The sequence below is a fragment of the Sceloporus occidentalis genome, unplaced genomic scaffold, assembly GCF_023333645.1.
Source record: "Sceloporus occidentalis isolate IW3139 unplaced genomic scaffold, rSceOcc1.0.p SCAF_47, whole genome shotgun sequence".
NCBI classification, from domain to species: domain Eukaryota; kingdom Metazoa; phylum Chordata; class Lepidosauria; order Squamata; family Phrynosomatidae; genus Sceloporus; species Sceloporus occidentalis.
This window is the reverse complement of record NW_028317027.1, coordinates 2,276,639-2,297,303: the sequence shown is the minus strand read 5'-3', so window position 1 is coordinate 2,297,303 and position 20,665 is coordinate 2,276,639. Positions and strand designations below refer to the sequence as shown.

General features: G+C 44.1%; 1 protein-coding gene across 1 annotated transcript in view; it reads left to right on the top strand.

Annotated features, from left to right (window-relative positions):
* Window positions 1–20,665, top strand: part of LOC149289196 (uncharacterized) — a 68,889-nt gene that overhangs the window by 5,024 nt on the left and 43,200 nt on the right. Inside the window, exons 8-15 of the mRNA XM_089490863.1 lie at window positions 388–465; window positions 598–749; window positions 898–1,013; window positions 1,594–1,748; window positions 17,279–17,334; window positions 18,035–18,203; window positions 18,701–18,811; window positions 19,333–19,518. Coding sequence (XP_089346989.1) covers window positions 388–465; window positions 598–749; window positions 898–1,013; window positions 1,594–1,748; window positions 17,279–17,334; window positions 18,035–18,203; window positions 18,701–18,811; window positions 19,333–19,518 — 1,023 coding nt within the window. The remainder of the gene's footprint in view (window positions 1–387; window positions 466–597; window positions 750–897; window positions 1,014–1,593; window positions 1,749–17,278; window positions 17,335–18,034; window positions 18,204–18,700; window positions 18,812–19,332; window positions 19,519–20,665) is intronic.

The window sequence follows — 20,665 nt, the reverse complement described above, 5'->3', positions numbered from 1 at the left end:
CGTTGTGGCTTGGTTGGTTCGGGTAGCCTGTGTCGGCGTAGTTAGAATAGTTATTTATTTACTATGCTATTGAATAGCGACCTTTTAACATTGATTTTAACCCATCTTGGGTAAATGGAAATTTAGAATCACACTAAATATCTCCAACTTAATTACACAGCTTGGAAAGCAAAAAGCACAAGCTAAGGAGTTCTTATATCATTATATTTAATGATAACTGTGTTCCACTTTATTCTACATACACCCAGTACCCATGAGGTTTTTTTTTGTGGTTACTAATTAAGGGCAGAATTGACACAAGAATAACCTTGTGAATTGTCAACTTAATATAACACTTAACATCCTCATAGGGGCTTTTATCAGTGTTTATTTCTTTTCTTTTCTCAGATTTCTCAAGAGACAGCCATTAATGACAGAGCTCACTTGGAGCAGAGTGTGGAAGAGTTACAATGTTCAATTCGAATTGTACGTATTTGACTGATTTGTAAATAAAAATGTGCGATGCATGCTTACAAGCTAAGGCACAGCTTATGGTATTACGCAAGGGCTTTTTTCATTATTTAGACTAATATGTCACAATGATGATTTTCCATATAGGTAGAAGATGAGTGTGTGGAACACAAATGTAAACTTTCAGCCCTGAAAGAGACCGTGTGCTCTCTAGAGAATGAAATTAAAATAACGACAAGACGTGCGATGGAAGCAGAACATGAGTTAATGCAGCGGAAATCAGAGCTCGACTCATTAAGGTACACCCCATAACCCCCAAATTAGCTTTCAAATGTTGCACATCTGCTAATCTAGGAAGCTGTTTTCCCGTGGGCTGCTCATATGTTTATACAATGCAGAATAAACAACTATATGCTGGCAAAAAAAAGTATTGCGTACCATTCACAGGCTATTGAATGAAAAGACAGAGCAGGCTTTGGAGGAAACTCAACGGCGCCTCTCAATGAAACTAAGTGAGCTGGAACTTGCACAGGAGAAAACTATGAGACTGGAAAATAAGATTGGTAAATAGACATAGGCACTGTGAAAAAAAGACTTTTTAATTCTTTTTTTATTAAAATAAATTACATGGTATATTTTACTGTAAAAGTGAACATTAAATAATCCAGTTACTTCTTACAGGCCAATATGCCACTTTAGATAGTAACTCAGTAGCCCTTATATATCTGTGACACCCCAAACCATGCACATCAGATGGACCATGCAGAAATAGAGACAGGAAAAATGCTACATAGGTCCTCGCTGTGTCCCCTTTAGTGATGAGGGCACCCTAGGGTGATTAACACATGTATAGTCCTCTGGTATTATGCCTACAAATAAAGTCATTTATACATTTAAATCTTTAATGGTTTCTTGTCATAAATGCAGCAGTACAATTTCTTTTGAAGCCAGATTCGGCAGATTATCCTAACAAGTAACAGAATACAGTACTGATGTTTTATGTTCTTCAGTTGCAACTCGAGTAGTCATGGTTGTTTAATTTGCACCATGAAAAGCCTGGAATATTAATTGAGGCCGCATCCATAGTAGCACTATTATTAAATAAGACTAAATAAGATATCACTGTATCATTTCCATCTCAAGGTGAACAAACAAGCCAGAACCTCTCCCAGCGAGAAGAGATTTCTGTCTTAAAGGCAACTATTTCCCAGCTGGACAGCGAGAAAGATTCTCTGACATACAGCTTTGACCAGAAGACAGAAACTATTTCTTCGCTTGAAAAGAGCATTGCTTTTAAGGTAAGATGTCTTGACGCTTACTAAAATAGACATATTGCTTCGTTTATGTGTTTTAGTTTTAACAATTTTAGAAATTTGGATTTTGAACTTTGACTAGACCAGAGTGCTGTATAGCTATTGCAGTGAAGTTGAAGATTAAGATCCATACAGTGGCGACTCTAGAAACAATATATAGGGGGGGCACACAAGATACCACAGTCAAACTGGGGGGGCATTAATAATTTCCACCATTAAATCATACCACTGAAAACACACACACACACACACACACACACACATATATATATATATATATATATATATATATATATATATATATTGCCAAAAGTAATGTGCTATGGAATGATACTTTTGTTATTGGACAATACAATACTTGATCATTCAACATGGGAAGCCTGAAGCCACAATTTAGTACGACTAATCCTTGAAATCCTTTAAACAACACAATACCTTAACTTTTCCACTAAATGATTTCAGGGCCTAATATTAGTCCGTGCTGCCGATTATATATATATATATATATATATATATATATATATATATATATATATATATATATATATATATATATATATTAGACCCTGCTGCCGATAGCAGGTATAGACAGAGGCGTATATAGGGTATGGCAGCCATGGCACGTGCCATGGGCGCCATCTCAAGGGGGGCGCCGGTGAGCGGCTTTTAAATGCCGCTCACCGGCATTTTTTTATTTTTTTTGATGCGGAGGAGAGAGAGGGGCGCCTAGCAACCGCTCAGCGCCCCTCATTCTCCTTCACGAGCCCTCTACCCCCATCCCGGTGCCGGCATTTCATGCAGAGCGCCGCAATATGCCGGCATCTGCATGAAATGCCGGCACCAGCGAGCGGCTTTTAAACACTGATGCGGAGGAGATAGAGGGGCGCCTAGCAACCGCTCGGCGACCCTCGTTCTCCCCCGCATCCAAAAAAAAGAAGACAGCGTTTAAAAGCCGCTCGCTGGTGCCCGCTGCTTCATTGCTGGGCGCCGAAATATGACGTCATATTACGGCGCTCAGCAGTGAAGCAGCGGGCACCAGCGAGCGGTGCAGGAAGACAGCAACATCGTGCTCCCGTCGCTGGACTTCAAGGTGAGAGAGGGGGGGGGGTTAAAAAGTGATAAGGAAGGAAGGGAGGGAGTTAAAAAGTGATAAGGAAGGGAGGGGGTTAAAAAGTGATAAGGGAGGGGGTGGGTTAAAAAGTGATAAGGAAGGGAGGGGGTTAAAAAGTGATGAGGGAGGGAGGGGGTTAAAAAGTGATGAGGGAGGGAGGGGGGTAGAAAGTGATAGGGGAGGGAGAGGGGGTAGATATAAGTAAAGAGTGTGCATTAATGTGTGGTTGCATTGAGTGAATGAGAGAGAGCATGAGTTAATGTGTGGATGAGTTGTCTGAATGAGAGCGAGCATGAGTTAATATGTGAATGTATTGTCTGAATGAGGGAGAGCATGAGTTAATGTGTGGATGAATTGTCTGAATGAGGGAGAGCATGAGTTAATGTGTGGATGCATTGAGTGAATGAGGGAGTGCATGAGTTAATGTGTGGATGAGTTCTCTGAATTAAAGTGTGAATTAGTGAGTGACTGTAAAAGTGTTTGTGTATCATAGATGTATAATTGTGGAAGGGCAAAGATGGCACTAGCAGGAGGTTTGAGCCTTGGGGACCGAGATGGCACAGGCAGGGTGTATATGGGACAAAGATGGCACTGGCCGGACTGTTTGGGGACAAAGTTGACTTGTGGTGGGCTATTTGGGGACAAAGATGGCAAATCTTATGTGTGTAATCTGGGTGCTGGCCAGGTTCTATGTGGGCAGTGTGGACGCCAGGGCTGGCTTTGCGGTGTGCAACCTGTGATCTATGCCTGTAATTTAGGGGGTTTTAAATATACCTTTAATGCCGTGTTTTTATGTGAATTCCAATTGATCTTTACCTGCAAAGCTGGGTTTTTGTGTTATTCTGTAGATCCATATCTGCTATGCTATGTTTCCATACATTATTTATGTGTACCTGCAAATACAGGGTTAATATGTCTTATTCAGTTGATCTATACCTGTGATGCTACGTTTCATATATTATTATTGTATACCTGCAAATACAGGACTTGTCTGGTATGTCTGATTCTGTTTATTTGATATATACCTTCAGTGCTGAGATCACAAGTGAATTTCAATTGATCTGGGTTGATCTATACCCGCTATCGGCAGCAGGGACTAATATATATATATATATATATATATATATATATATATATATATAGGCAGCAGGGGCTAGTAAATGGGTTTTTATTTGGACAGGGGCGCAATTTCAGTGCTTGCCATAGGCGCTATTTTCAGTAGATACGCCTCTGGGTATAGATCAACACATTAACACACAAACCCAGCTTTGCATGTATAGATCAATTGAAATTCACTTGTGATCTCAGCACTGAAGGTATATATCAAATAAACAGAATCAGACATACAAATCCTGTATTTGCAGGTACACAATAATAATATATGAAACGTAGCATTGCAGGTATAGATCAAATAATGTATGGAAACATAGCATAGCAGATATGGATCTACAGAATAACACACAAACCCAGCTTTGCATGTATAGATCAATTGAAATTCACTTGTGATCTCAGCACTGAAGGTATATATCAGTGCTGAAACAGAATCAGACATACAAATCCTGTATTTGCAGGTATACAATAATAATATATGAAATGTAGCATTGCAGGTATAGATCAAATCAATACATGGAAACAGCATTGCAGGTATTAATCAACTGAACAAGACAAGACAAACCCTGTATTTGCAGGTATACATAAATAATGTATGGAAACATAGCATAGCTGATATGGATCTACAGAAGAACACACAAACCAAGCTTTGCAGGTACAGATCAATTGGAATTCACATAAAAACACGGCATTAAAGGTATATTTAAAACCCCCTAAATTACAGGGATAGATCACAGGTTGCACACCCCAACCACGTTGTCCACATAGAACCTGGCCAGCACCCAGATAACACACATAAGATTTGCCATCTTTGTCCCATATACACCCTGCCTGTGCCATCCTGTTCCCCAAGGCTCAAACATCCTGCTAGTGCCATCTTTGCCCTTCCACAATTATACATCTATGATACACACAATCACATTAACTCGTGCTCTCCCTCATTCAGACAATTCATCCACATATTAACTCATGCTCTCCCTCATTCAGACAATTCATCCATTTTAAGAAACTACACCCCTTGGAGCTTCAAATGAGGGGCTACATGTATTTCCAGGATAAAAGTTGAGTGCACAAATAATGATGGAATATGTCGCTTTGGCTTGAAAATATGTTTTTTCTAACCATAACGACATGTTCATTTGTGTCTTGCGCACTCCAGGTTTGTACTAGAAACACATACAGCCCCTCATTTGATGCGCCAAGGGATGTCGTTTTTGCAAATGTGTACTTTTTGTGCCATAATTTAACTTCCCACATGAGCAGTAATGCCACGTCAAGGCTTCAACCCTAATTACTGATCATTCACATGCCTTTCATATCTCAATTCACTCACAGAAGCACACACCATACTTTCCATACATTCACTTACAGAAGCACACACACCATTCTTTCCCCTTACAATCCCAAAGAAATGATGGTAAAGGGAGAAAAAAAAAATCACTTTTACAGCAAAAATAAGTTTTGCAGTAAAAATGCAAGGCGCTCCAGGGATGAGATGGTTACTCACGTACCCCACAGGCTAAATGGCTGATTTTAATAATATTTTCAGTTCATCAGGATTTCAAAAATTGCCTCCCTCTACCGTTGGCTAAATTTAACCCCATGATCAAAGGGATCATAGGATTAAAAATTAGTATCGGCCATTTTTAAAAAGGGAATGTGACTTTTTATAGCTATATAATCGCTGTGGTAACATTGGCTTTTTTTTTTTTTAAAGTTAGAGTAGTTTATGTTTAAATAATTTAATTTGGGGGGTCTCTAGGCAATTTTGATCTTTTTTTATCTGCCTTTAGAGACACCCAAATCATTTTTTTTACATTTTTATTTTTTTTAACTTAATATTTTTTATTCTTTTTTTACAATATACATACCGTTGGAAAGGTGAGGCGATTACCTTTCCAATGGTATATGTTGGGGGTATGTAGCTGCTTAGATGCCTGAGATACAGGCATCTAAGCCGCATGCCCCCATACCTCTTTAACTGACAATTGTCAGTTGTTAATAGACTTGGGCACCAGGGGGCTCTTCGTGTTCGTCTTCGTGCTCGTCTTCGGGGAAAAAAAAATCTTCGTATTCCGCGAATATTCGCCCGTTCCTGTCTTCTCTTCGGGCGAATATTCGCGGACATTCTTCGTGCTCGTTTAATCTTCGTTTTCCTCCTGGTTGCCTAGCAGGGGTTAATACGGGGTTAATAACACATCACAGCAGCAGCAGCTGCCGTGAAGGTACGTGTGTGCAGCTCTATTGGTCGTTTCGGCAGGGGGCTGGTCTGGCATCAACGAGTGAATTGCAGAACTGCAGAATGCACTTCATTCGTTGATGGCAGGCGAGCCCCCTGCCGAAACGACCAATAGAGTTGCACACACATACCGAGGTGTACTGTCCATAGATGTTTAATAAAAGAATAGGGAATATTTTACATTTTTAAATTGATTTTGGACCACTTTACATGCCTAACATTTGCTACCTATTTACAATGGCATACTTTGCAACAACCCAACTTACTTATTGGACAGGACTGGAAAATAGCAGGACTGTCCACCAAAATCTTGGGTGTGTTGGCAGGTATGCTGATGGAAAAATGTTGGACAAGAACTAAAAAATAGCTTAGGGTTAATGTACGGTTATGTTTAAGATTAGTAGCAGTGCACTGGTTTGGTTAAAGATGGATTATGTCTAAATAATAATAATTAAATTTTAATGTTTTTTTTTTAAAAAAAATAGGGGTTTATTTAAATGTATTTTAAAGTTAGATTTATTATTTAGTACTTGATTATATTTATTAAATGTTTATAGTAGCGTTACCTACCGAGCTATAACTACCTATGTGTATTTGCATTTTGCATACCTAGTTTAGCTAAATTAGATGGGACAGGACTGGAAAAAAGCAGGACTGTCCCTGAAAAAGTTGGGTCTGTTGGCAGGTATGTGGATGGAAAAATGTTATAGGGTGAAGTGTGAGTTATAGTGTTAATGTAATGCTATTAGTGAGTGAAGGCCAGGGCAAATAACAAGGAAAAGGTCCTTGTGTTTTGTGCATTGTAAGTGTGTGTGTATGTGTGTTATGTGTGATGTCACTGTGTGTTATATGTGTTATATGTGTTATTGTGTGTGTTATGTTTGGTTGGTTGTGTATCAGAAGGAAAATAATGAAATGGAAAAGGAAATGGGAAAGGCAAATGAGTGGGCAATTGGCGACCCGCTCACCTGTTTCACCCCAGGGCAAAGCACCCAAACACTGTCAGTCTTAGACGTTTGGCAGCAGACTTCCAGAGCTCAGACACAAGGCCCTAGCGTAAGCTGGCCACTCCGGCGGAGGTAGCAGGCGTTGCCACACCGCAAACAGAGGCAGCCAGGGGGGAGAAACTGCCCTTACCATTAGGGACATTTTGGGCATGACTCTAGCCAGGAAGCGAACTGGCAGAGAAGAGATGCTGGCACCACCACCAGCAGCAGCATTGAAAAGGCGAATGAGTGGGCAATTGGCGACCCACTCACCTGTTTCACCCCAGGGCAAAGCACCCAAACACTGTCAGTCTTAGACGTTTGGCAGCAGACTTCCAGAGCTCAGACACAAGGCCCTAGCGTAAGCTGGCCACTCCGGCGGAGGTAGCAGGCGTTGCCACACCGCAGACAGAGGCAGCCAGGGGGGAGAAACTGCCCTTACAATTAGGGACATTTTGGGCATGACTCTAGCCAGGAAGCGAACTGGCAGAGAAGAGATGCTGGCACCACCACCACCACCACCACCACCAGCAGCATTGAAAAATTGGAAAGGCGAATGAGAGGGCAATTGGCGACCCGCTCACCTGTTTCACCCCAGGGCAAAGCACCCAAACACTGTCAGTCTTAGACGTTTGGCAGCAGACTTCCAGAGCTCAGACACAAGGCCCTAGCGTAAGCTGGCCACTCCGGCGGAGGTAGCAGGCGTTGCCACACCGCAGACAGAGGCAGCCAGGGGGGAGAAACTGCCCTTACAATTAGGGACATTTGAGGCATGACACTAGCCAGGAAGCGAACTGGCAGAGAAGAGATGCTGGCACCACCACCAGCAGCAGCATTGAAAAGGCGAATGAGTGGGCAATTGGCGACCCACTCACCTGTTTCACCCCAGGGCAAAGCACCCAAACACTGTCAGTCTTAGACGTTTGGCAGCAGACTTCCAGAGCTCAGACACAAGGCCCTAGCGTAAGCTGGCCACTCCGGCGGAGGTAGCAGGCGTTGCCACACCGCAGACAGAGGCAGCCAGGGGGGAGAAACTGCCCTTACAATTAGGGACATTTTGGGCATGACTCTAGCCAGGAAGCGAACTGGCAGAGAAGAGATGCTGGCACCACCACCACCACCACCACCACCAGCAGCATTGAAAAATTGGAAAGGCGAATGAGAGGGCAATTGGCGACCCGCTCACCTGTTTCACCCCAGGGCAAAGCACCCAAACACTGTCAGTCTTAGACGTTTGGCAGCAGACTTCCAGAGCTCAGACACAAGGCCCTAGCGTAAGCTGGCCACTCCGGCGGAGGTAGCAGGCGTTGCCACACCGCAGACAGAGGCAGCCAGGGGGGAGAAACTGCCCTTACAATTAGGGACATTTGAGGCATGACACTAGCCAGGAAGCGAACTGGCAGAGAAGAGATGCTGGCACCACCACCAGCAGCAGCATTGAAAAGGCGAATGAGTGGGCAATTGGCGACCCACTCACCTGTTTCACCCCAGGGCAAAGCACCCAAACACTGTCAGTCTTAGACGTTTGGCAGCAGACTTCCAGAGCTCAGACACAAGGCCCTAGCGTAAGCTGGCCACTCCGGCGGAGGTAGCAGGCGTTGCCACACCGCAGACAGAGGCAGCCAGGGGGGAGAAACTGCCCTTACAATTAGGGACATTTTGGGCATGACTCTAGCCAGGAAGCGAACTGGCAGAGAAGAGATGCTGGCACCACCACCACCACCACCACCACCAGCAGCATTGAAAAATTGGAAAGGCGAATGAGAGGGCAATTGGCGACCCGCTCACCTGTTTCACCCCAGGGCAAAGCACCCAAACACTGTCAGTCTTAGACGTTTGGCAGCAGACTTCCAGAGCTCAGACACAAGGCCCTAGCGTAAGCTGGCCACTCCGGCGGAGGTAGCAGGCGTTGCCACACCGCAGACAGAGGCAGCCAGGGGGGAGAAACTGCCCTTACAATTAGGGACATTTGAGGCATGACACTAGCCAGGAAGCGAACTGGCAGAGAAGAGATGCTGGCACCACCACCAGCAGCAGCATTGAAAAGGCGAATGAGTGGGCAATTGGCGACCCACTCACCTGTTTCACCCCAGGGCAAAGCACCCAAACACTGTCAGTCTTAGACGTTTGGCAGCAGACTTCCAGAGCTCAGACACAAGGCCCTAGCGTAAGCTGGCCACTCCGGCGGAGGTAGCAGGCGTTGCCACACCGCAAACAGAGGCAGCCAGGGGGGAGAAACTGCCCTTACCATTAGGGACATTTTGGGCATGACTCTAGCCAGGAAGCGAACTGGCAGAGAAGAGATGCTGGCACCACCACCAGCAGCAGCATTGAAAAGGCGAATGAGTGGGCAATTGGCGACCCACTCACCTGTTTCACCCCAGGGCAAAGCACCCAAACACTGTCAGTCTTAGACGTTTGGCAGCAGACTTCCAGAGCTCAGACACAAGGCCCTAGCGTAAGCTGGCCACTCCGGCGGAGGTAGCAGGCGTTGCCACACCGCAGACAGAGGCAGCCAGGGGGGAGAAACTGCCCTTACAATTAGGGACATTTTGGGCATGACTCTAGCCAGGAAGCGAACTGGCAGAGAAGAGATGCTGGCACCACCACCACCACCACCACCACCACCAGCAGCATTGAAAAATTGGAAAGGCGAATGAGAGGGCAATTGGCGACCCGCTCACCTGTTTCACCCCAGGGCAAAGCACCCAAACACTGTCAGTCTTAGACGTTTGGCAGCAGACTTCCAGAGCTCAGACACAAGGCCCTAGCGTAAGCTGGCCACTCCGGCGGAGGTAGCAGGCGTTGCCACACCGCAGACAGAGGCAGCCAGGGAGGAGAAACTGCCCTTACAATTAGGGACATTTTGGGCATGACTCTAGCCAGGAAGCGAACTGGCAGAGAAGAGATGCTGGCACCACCACCACCACCACCACCACCACCACCAGCAGCATTGAAAAATTGGAAAGGCGAATGAGAGGGCAATTGGCGACCCGCTCACCTGTTTCACCCCAGGGCAAAGCACCCAAACACTGTCAGTCTTAGACGTTTGGCAGCAGACTTCCAGAGCTCAGACACAAGGCCCTAGCGTAAGCTGGCCACTCCGGCGGAGGTAGCAGGCGTTGCCACACCGCAAACAGACGCAGCCAGAGGGGAGAAACTGCCCTTACCACTAGGGACATTTTGGGCATGACTCTAGCCAGGAAGCGAACTGGCAGAGAAGAGATGCTGGCACCACCACCACCACCAGCAGCAGCATTGAAAAATGGGAAAGGCGAATGAGTGGGCAATTGGCGACCCACTCACCTGTTTCACCCCAGGGCAAAGCACCCAAACACTGTCAGTCTTAAACGTTTGGCAGCAGACTTCCAGAGCTCAGACACAAGGCCCTAGCGTAAGCTGGCCACTCCGGCGGAGGTAGCAGGCGTTGCCACACCGCAGACAGAGGCAGCCAGGGGGGAGAAACTGCCCTTACCATTAGGGACATTTGATTCATGACACTAGCCAGGAAGCGAACTGGCATCGAAGAGACACTGGCACCACCACCAGCAGCAGCAGCAGCAGAATTGGGAAAGGCGAATGAGTGGGCAATTGGCGACCCACTCACCTGTTTCACCCCAGGGCAAAGCATCCAAAAACTGTCAGTCCTTGGCGTTTGGGAGCGGACTTCCAGAACTCAGACACAAGGCCCTAGCGTAAGCTGGCTACACCGGCGGAGGTAGCAGGCGTTGCCACACCGCAACAAGTGCAACCAGGGGGGAGAAACTACCCTTACCATCAGGGACATTCGAGGCATGACACTAGCCAGGAAGCGAACTGGCATTGAAGAGAGACACTGGCACCACCACCAGCAGCAGCAGAATTGGGAAAGGCGAATGAGTGGGCAATTGACGACCCGCTCACCTGTTTCACCCCAGGGCAAAGCATCCAAGCACTGTCAGTCCTTGGCGTTTGGGAGCAGACCTACAGAACTCAGACACAAGGCCCTAGCATAAGCTAGCTACACCGGCGGAGGTAGCAGGCGTTGCCACACCGCAGCAAGTGCAACCAGGGGGGAGAAACTACCCTTTCCATTAGGGACATCTGAGGCATGATTTCAGCCAGGAAGCGAACTGGCAAAAGATACTGGCACCACCACCAGCAGCAGCGTTGGAAACGGAAAAAGGTGAATGAGTGGGCAATTGACGACCCACTCACCTGTTTCACCCCAGGGCAAAGCATCCAAAGACTGTCAGTCCTAGGCGTTTGGGAGCGGACTTACAGAGCTCAGACACTAGGCCCTAGCGTAAATTGGCTACACCAGCGGAGGTAGCAGGCATTGCCACACCGCAGCAAGTGCAACCAGGGGGAGAAACTACCTTAAACATTAGAGAGAAAAAATTTAACTTTCCAAGCTAAGAGCTGGGTAACCCAATTTGGGCAGATTGAATTTAAGAAAGGCAATCTGCTCCATCAGATGAGGTGCCATGCGTGAGCGCTGTGGACTCAGTATGTTTCCAGTCATAGAAAACACGCGCTCACTTTGAACAGTGGTTGGCGGACATGATAGAAGCTGCTGCGCAACCCATGAGAGTGCAGGCCACACACTCTTCTTTTCATCCCAGTAGCTAAGAGGATCAACATTAGGAGCAGAAGGAACTTCACAGAGGTAAAGTTTGACCATTTCAGCAGCACTACTCTCCTTTCTGCTGCTAGCTCTGTCAGATGGTCCAACTATACTGCCAAGTGCCTCTTCCCAAAACGCAGCTGCTCCACTCAGCTGTGTTGTGCTGCTTGTGGCACTGCTGCTGATGCTGCTGCTAGGGGTAGCAGACCACATCATCTCTTCCTCCTCCTGCACCTCACCCTCCTCGGACAGCATTCCCATTTTACGCTGCCAGTCACGCACCTTGTTGACCAATTGCTCCCGGTAGCTACTGAGAACATTGAATTTCAAAGCTAGCTTTCCCTTAATTCTTGGATCACAAAGGCACGCTAGCATCATTTCGGGACTCTCTTCCATTCGCTTGCGAAGGTGTACTTTTAGCAGATCCTTCAGCTTCCTGACTATGGCTGCTACGTCAGGATGTAGAGTGCCACCTTGAACAGCCTCACGGTTTCCAAGGAACACATCCATCTTGCTGCCTAGATGGGAGAACACTGGGATTACCTGGGCCAGACTGGCAGTGTTTGAGCTTAAATTTTCTGTGGCATCCCTGAATGGTTTAAGGACTGCCACTAGCTGGGCGATCACTGTCCAATCCTCCCTATTCAATGGAGAGGTAATCCCAATATTGTGCTCTGAGGCAAGATTATGGATTGCCCTCTGCTGCTCCAAAATCCTCTCTAGCATGTCTAACGTGGAGTTCCACCGTGTACTGACATCCTGACGTAGGCAGTGTACGGGAAGACCTGACCTCTCTTGCTCTTCCCTCAAAAGTTGGCTAGCCTTAACACTATGGTGAAAGTGCCCAGCGATCTTTCTGCAGCGGGACAGAACTACTGCTGCCACATTAGTTCCTTCTGACATTGCTGCCTTCACTACAAGATGGATGATGTGGGCTGCACAGCGCACACCAACAATATGACCATCTCGCAGCGCTTTCACCATATTGGCACCTCCGTCAGTTACCACAAAACCAACTTCAACATTGGTGCCCGCCTCTGCTCCCACCCAAAGGCTAAACATTTTCCTAATCGCATGCAGAATATTTTGGGAAGTGTGCTTTTCATCCATCACTTCTGCATGGAGAAGGAATGATCGGTAGCCTGCTGCAGCAACTTCCTTAGACACACCGGGCTGCCACCAGTGTGCTGTCAAAGAAAGAAAGGCATGCTGGGCGCTAGGTGCACTCCACAAATCTGTAGTGAAATGAACACACTGACCAGCAGCCTTGGAAAGCTCCTCTTTCACTGCTGCAACACAGGACCGATACAGCGAGGGGACAATGTTCCTGCTGAAAGTGGAACGTGACGGAACTGTGTATTGTGGAGCCACAGCCGCCATCAATTGTTTGAAAGGCTCCCCTTCAATCATGGAGAAGGATGCCCCTCCAACAGCAATGAACTGACCAATAAGTCGCGTTACTTTATTGGCCTGCTGTTTGGGCATCGTTCTCTTGGAGTGGAATGCCCCAAATTCTTCCAGGGTGGGCTGGGCATGCAGTGCTCCAACCTGCCTTGGTCTCTGGCTGCCAGCACTAGTTGCTGCTGCTGCTGCTGCTGCTATTGGCTCAGAAGAAGAAGCTGTTGGGGTTTTTCCACGGCCACCAGCTATGCTGCCTGCACTAAGTTTTACCTCTGCATCTTTCCCCAATAGCACAGCGTTGTGTTGAGTGCTGAGGTGATGCTTCATGCTAGCACTGGTAAAATGGCCAGACACTTTCCCTCTGCTTATTAGCTTCCCACAATGTTTGCACTTTCCATAGCGCCCTTCTTCAACATTTTCAAAGTGCTCCCAAATTGGGGCGCGCATAGCCTTGGAGTGTGCCTTGGGTGCTGCTCTTACTGCTCGGGGTGGATGAACAGAGGCAGAACTAGTGGTGGTGGGACTGGTGGTAACAGTACTGGCCATAGTGGGACTGCTAATTGCTTTAGATTTGCTAGGTTTTGCTGCTGCTGCTGGTGGTGGTGATGGTGATGATCGTAGCGGAGAAGGTGGAGGCTCAGGGGAAAATTGTGCACTAGTCATTTGGACACTGCTCCCTGAGGAATCTGATTCCTGACCACTCATCTCCTCTACTTCCTCTGGCTCATAGTCTAGCTCTTCATTAGCCAGATCGAATGGAATTCCTGCTAGGCTGGAGCTAAGACTGATATCGTCGTGAGACTCGTGACTAGTAGTAGTGCGAGCAGGAAGAATAGACTCTGCACTTGGCCTCTCAGTCTCAGGCTCCTCTGCTACCTCGCTAGGTGGAGTTCCACTATGTGTAGCCCTCTCTCTAACTGTCTTTACAAAAATTTTGTAAGGACTTGGTGGCTTGCTAGAGGTACTAGGAGGACATGGCGTGGCGGTACCAGTGGGAACAGTAGGCGCAGCACTAGTGGTGGTAGAGGCGGGGGTGGTGGTGGTGGTGGTTTTCCCTACAAAGGAATGAGATCGCTTTGGTTTGGGACCCCTCTGAGTCTTGCTGCTAATTTGGCTCTGCTTGGTACCTTGCATGCTGCTGGTGGATGGGGAAGATGCTGCTTGGGGCAAAAGGCACTTCTTTTTAGTCACTGGGCTGGTACTACTTGTGCTACCCTTTAACTTTGAACGTGCTTCTGGTGCTTTAGGCTTTCCGTAAAAAACCATAGAGCTTGTGGGCCTAGCCGCACTACTACTGCCTGCTTTTGGTGCCTTTCCTTTACTTGATGATCCTTCAAGCAATGCTTCCCCAAATGATAAGCGAGAGCTTGGCCTACTTGGCCGACTAGACTGACGCAAAGGCTGCATCTTAGAGCTGGTGGTGGTGCTGGTGGTGGTGCTGGTGGTGGTGGTGGTGGTGGTAGATGGAGCTTGTCCCTCCTTAGTCCCAAAAGGAGGATCCATTTCAAATTTTGTGTTGTGTGTGTAGTGTAGTGTAGTGTAGTGTAGTGTAGTGTTTAAAAAACTATAAAAAAAAAAATAAAAAAATAAAAATAAAAAAAAGGAAAAACGAATTAAAGACAAAAAAATTAGAGGAAGTTCTCTTCAGTGCTACTGCTTAAAAAGTAAAACTATGCACTACTGCACTGTGCTGTGTGCAATCTGCCAAAATCCTAAAGTTATTGAAATTATTAACTCAAGATTAACTATTTAATAACTAGCAGTATTTTATTTTTAATTTGAATTTACACGGGCCTAAGAGCTTAGCCTACCACTATGCTAGCCTAAAGCTATATTTCCTTACTATAAGTCTACCTCTAGGCAGACGCTCTCAAACCCACTAAGCTAAAGTGAGGTTAAATCAGATTCAGTATATGATTTATTAATTAATATTAAGTTATATAATATTAATAGATTAGAACTAATTTACTTATATATTATGTATTATAGATAGAAGAATATAGATTATGAATTAGAATTTAGAATTAGAATTACTTATATTATAGATTATGAATTAGAATATTATTATTTATAATATATTATAGATTAAGATTAAAGAAGATTAGAATTATTTTAGTACTACAGCTAGTAGCTTGAAGCTTTGCTTAGTACAGCTCGTCACAGTCAATTTTTCTTGAAAAGAATTAGAAATAAAATAAAATGTCACAGCAAAACAGTTATCTTCACTGCTTGCTGCACTCACTAGCCCAACAAGTTCACTTCACTGATGGACTGAGGTGAGCAAAACACTAAGGGTACTTTTAATAAAATTGAAATAAAATGTAAAATAAATGAGAAAATCTTTGCAAAACAGTTAACGTCACTGCTTGCTGATCAAAAAAAAACACAGCACTTATGCGGCTGCACTCACTAGCCCAACAAGTTCACTTCACTGATGGACTGAGGTGAGCAAAACAAATGAAATAAAATGAAAGATTAATTAAGAAAAATTGACTTGGTCTCTTACTGTTGCTAAAACAAAGCACAAACTATAGAGCTGCAGCACCAGTACTAATAAGATTAGCTGAACTATACGCTAGTAGTAATTAATTAATATTATTACTTTTATTTATAGCTAATTTAATTAACTATTAAGATAAGAAAGAATTAGAGAATTATTGATATTACTGATTTTAGATTAGACACTAGTAGATGTTCTGAATGTCTACAGTACACTCTACACTAGTATACTATTACTAACTATAACTGACAAATATATATATAATTTTATAATGAATTCAATTATTAATTATATTAATTAATATTACTGATTTTAAATTAGACACTAGTAGATGAATGTCTACAGTACACTCTACACTAGTATACTATAGTATATATATATATGACTGACAAATATATATATATATATAATATTATAATGAACTATTAAATTATAGATTCTATTAAATTGTAATTTATAAATTCTATTTAATTTATTTAAGCAGGACAGGCAATAGGCACTAGTGCCAGCCCAGGGCAAGGGCACCCCAGTGCCACTGAGGCACTGGGTGCACTGTCAACTCAACAGCACTTACACTAAAGTTGATGACAAATTAATTTTAAAAAAATTAAATTAATCAAATTATTATTATTAAATATATTAATTAAGTAGCACTGAAGTGAGGATGAAGTACACAGTGAGAAATGGCAGGCTAAGGCTTACCAGTCTCACACAGAACAGAACAATCTCTCTCTGTAACGCTCGGATGCAGCACAGCAGTGTTGCCAAAGCAGTCACAGCGAAAAATGAATGGATCTCTCAGGCAAGCTCTGGTCTTATAAAGGCGCCTTCAGAATTCAAAAAACAGCAGCACAGGCATTGGACGAGACCCTTAGCGTTACGTCACAAGAGTGAGCTGATTGGACAGACGAGGATCAGCTCACTCCTGTTTGAAATTTTGGCGGTTGCGCGGCAAAAACGAAGACGATCACGAAGAATCTTCGAATCTTCGTGATTGTGAGTCTTCGTCTTCGCCTACGGTTTGCCGGCACTGTATTCTGTTCTACGTTCCTTCGGAACGAACAAAAAAACGGCCTCTTCGTGCTCGTTTTCATGTTCGCCCGAAGACGAATGCACAAGTCTAGTTGTTAATAAAGTTGCGCGGTGACGTCATCGCGTCATTGCACGAGACGTCACCGGGCAGATCGGGTGGCCCCGGTGATGCCCTTCTGTGTGAGGGGCAGATCGCCGGGGTAGGTGGTGATGGAGGTCCACAGACCTCCATCAAGGTAAGATAGTGCTAGTGACGGCATGGTGCCGTTGTTAGCAACTGACTGGGACTTCTAGCGACGACACCATGCCATCGTTAGCAGTCAAGGACTGTCCTGGGTGATTACAAATTCGGCGGGGGGGCAAGGAATAACCTAGGGGGGGCAATTGCCCCCCTGTAGCGACGCCACTGGATCCATATCATTTTTTCCCTATATGCAACTTGAATGTATTCTCTACCCATTCTCCTTCTTGATAATGATTACCTGAACGCCAGCCAATGCGACGCTCTAACATATGCATTTTCTGTCTAGGAAACCACCATTCAAAACTTAAGAAAGGAACTTGGTGAAGTGGAAAGTTCTGCACGGTAAGGTGCTATGCAAATCATTGGGTTATAATAAAATGCTTGATGATCGCTTGTGCATAAACTTCTTTGAAAAGGTGGTTGGCCAAGTGGAAAGTGTATTTGTGAAAATCAACCCTGAGCTTCTTTCCCACACATTGTTCTGATTGGTGTGATATTTACGGGACAAGACATACCTGGGCTATTATTATCAACTGTTCGTCTAGCAAACAATTCTTCTATGTGTTTTCCTTTAAGACTTAAAGAGTTCATGCAGGTAACTATTTACCAATTCTTTCTATTTTAGCTGGTTAGTTAAATGACCAATAGTATAGTATCCCATACAGAACCGCCAATGAAGAACAATCGGACTCCAGTGCACGACCAGTTAATCAACACACTGCTGGGTGCAGTAGGATTGAATGTAAACTATATAAACCCAGTAGAGGGCCAAGATGACAGCATGTTCCTTCCAAATTGAATTTTTAACCAGCCTGCCCTTGATCTGGCCGGGTATTAACACAGGTGTTACACTCTGTGTAACCAAGTTAAACTCAGGGTCACATTAGTGAACAACTCAGGTAATAAATCACCAGGTTGCTACATAAGTAGTAGTAACTTGGTTCGGTGAATACATTTGATACTGCTCAAGAGATCAAATATTAACATTGCATAAAGTGCATGCACGTGATTCCGATCGAACGTATTCTTCTTTTATTGGAAGACAATCTGCCATGATTCTGAGCAGCCAAGAGCAAGACATCAGCCGGCTCCGTCGGCAGATGGATGAAATCAGTGATGAACTCTCTCGCACCGGACGCGACAGGGAACAGGTAGCTCAGGAGAACATCCGTCTGCAAGAGCAGCTGTCCAAGAGCAAAACGGAGATGCAGGTAAACATTTATTAAACTGTTTCATTTCAGACATTCAAAACTCACTTCACTTACCCCTTTCTGTTATTCTAAAGAAGTAAATCATGGATGCTAGAACTCTTATATTTTCTTTCCTCAAAATGTTTTCCACTGTGATTTTTTAAAAACTATGTATCTAGTTGCTTAATTATTGCATGCAAATAATACACTATCTGGGGTAAATTCTAATTATATGGGAGTACTGGGTCAAATATACCAGCGGTGTATCAGTGGATTCTACCCAAGCTTCTAAATTAAAACTCATTAAACCTGGCATAGCGTTTTCTATACAACTTACTTGCTGTCAGAATCCAGTTTTATAAGGGCAGCACAGTTATACAAAAACTTGCCTGTTGGGTCCCCTGATGACTTTACCTTGAATATTTGCTTGGTAGCCAAGGGTCAAGCCACAGTAAGCCCTTTTGTCTCTTCTTCAATCCATTACACAATATAAATAAATTACCACTGTGGCTTTCTAGGCTCAAAGCCACAAGTTGAAAGACTGTCAAAGCAAGCTGGAAGACGTGACACTCAAATTACAAGATGCCCATACAAATGTTGCACGGCTGGAAAACACAGTTGGTTCCAAAGTAAGTCAGACGTGACCGTGCTCTCTGATTACTATTATTTCTTTTTTACCTATTATCATATATAATCATGCTTAAAAACACTTTGCTACAGACACATATCAGTTCCACAGAAAAACACATACAAGATATTTTATTTGTCTATCAGGGCAGTCTAATCCACTGTGGAGCACAGTGTACACCTCATTAACTAAGCTTTGACGTAAAGTGAATGGACCCCTAAATCGAGACCACCTCCTGACAATCAGGCCTATAAGAGCTTGTTGGACATCCCATTCCGAAACCATGGGAATATAAGGGGATTTTTATAAAGTGTCTAAGGTCATTTGTGCCCATTCAGCCAAAAGATCATTTGTCTGGCTCACTATTGACATAGTAATTAGTCCCAAAAGTATTCAGTGGGGTTGAGGTCAGGGGTCCATGCGGGCCACTCGAGTTCCTCCACACCAAGCTCATCAACCATGTTTTCACTGCGCATGTTTTGGAAATATTACCATAATAATAATTTTGATGTGCACGGATAGGAAAAGGAGAACCGCGATCTTCTAGACAACTATCGCAGCGCCACTTCACAGGCGGAAAGTTGGGAGAAAAATTTCCACCAAGCAGAAAGCGAATGCAGGTCTGTCAAACTGGAGCTTCTGAATGCCGAGTCTGAGCGCCGGAGGTACAAGGAAAGAGCTGAATCGCTAGAAGCAGAGATTGAACAAGTAAGAAAATAAGCAACATGTGTTTCCCAGAGATACAACATCAAATTGTGATATTCGAATATATACAACATTGCGATTTAACCAGGGAATTATAGGAGGATACTATATTATTTTCACACTAGCACATGTTTTGGTTCACATTGACAGTGCATTACTGCTGGCAATACTTGAAATGAATGATTATGTGTAGAATTATACCACGTATTCATTTATCAACAGTAAGTAGTAAAGGGCTCTGTTTAGTAAAATAGCATTGAAATCATCATATAAGACGGAGATGCTTCCCACACCTCGTTTAAACATATCAAAAAAAACATCGCCCCAAGACTAAGGGATTATTACTGAAGTTATTCAAAAATCTTTATGAACTTCATGACCAGGGCTGTTCCCACTATATTTTTTTACATTTTTTTACTATGTTTATTTAATCATGGTCCACCTTTTTATGTTTAGCGCACCCACACAATTTATATATTGTGTTCTCAAGGACATAGGTCTTTTGATACCTTTTTCATACTACACAGCTTTTTGCTGTTTTATAATGTTGGGATTGAGGGCAAAGAAGGATTTTTTATTTATGTTTTTAGTGGCAGGGGAGCGATGTGTTTGGGCACCTATTTTTACCTTTTTTATTATTGTTATTTATTACTTTTTTTAAACAAAAAATCTTTTTTCGCCTGGTCTTTATAGAGCTCAGGGATCTTTCTGATGTCACTGCTAATGATGTCATGGTGGCAACCCTTGTTTAAGTTACTTTTCTTTTTTTTCTTTTTTTTTTTAATATTTGCATTTGGTCACAGAGTAATCAGCTGATTGCAGTTCCAGTGATCAATCTTCCCTATGGGAACTATTTTATTTTGAACTGACACTGCCGGCAGAGAAAGCACAAACAGGACTTTAGACATTCAATTTTATTTAAGTATAACAAGTCCTTGCGCAAGCACCAGTACATTTCATCTGTTAGCGATTCTGGCTCCTGTGGACACCCTGTGTACCAGTGGGGAAATACCCCGCTTGTCCAAAAGATCTTGGGTTGTAGTATTAAGCCGTCTTGGTCATCTAGCACATGATCCTTAATACATAATAGTACATCCCAAGATTAAGCGGTTAAAACAAATGTCACTTTTTTTTTCAACATTTTACAGTT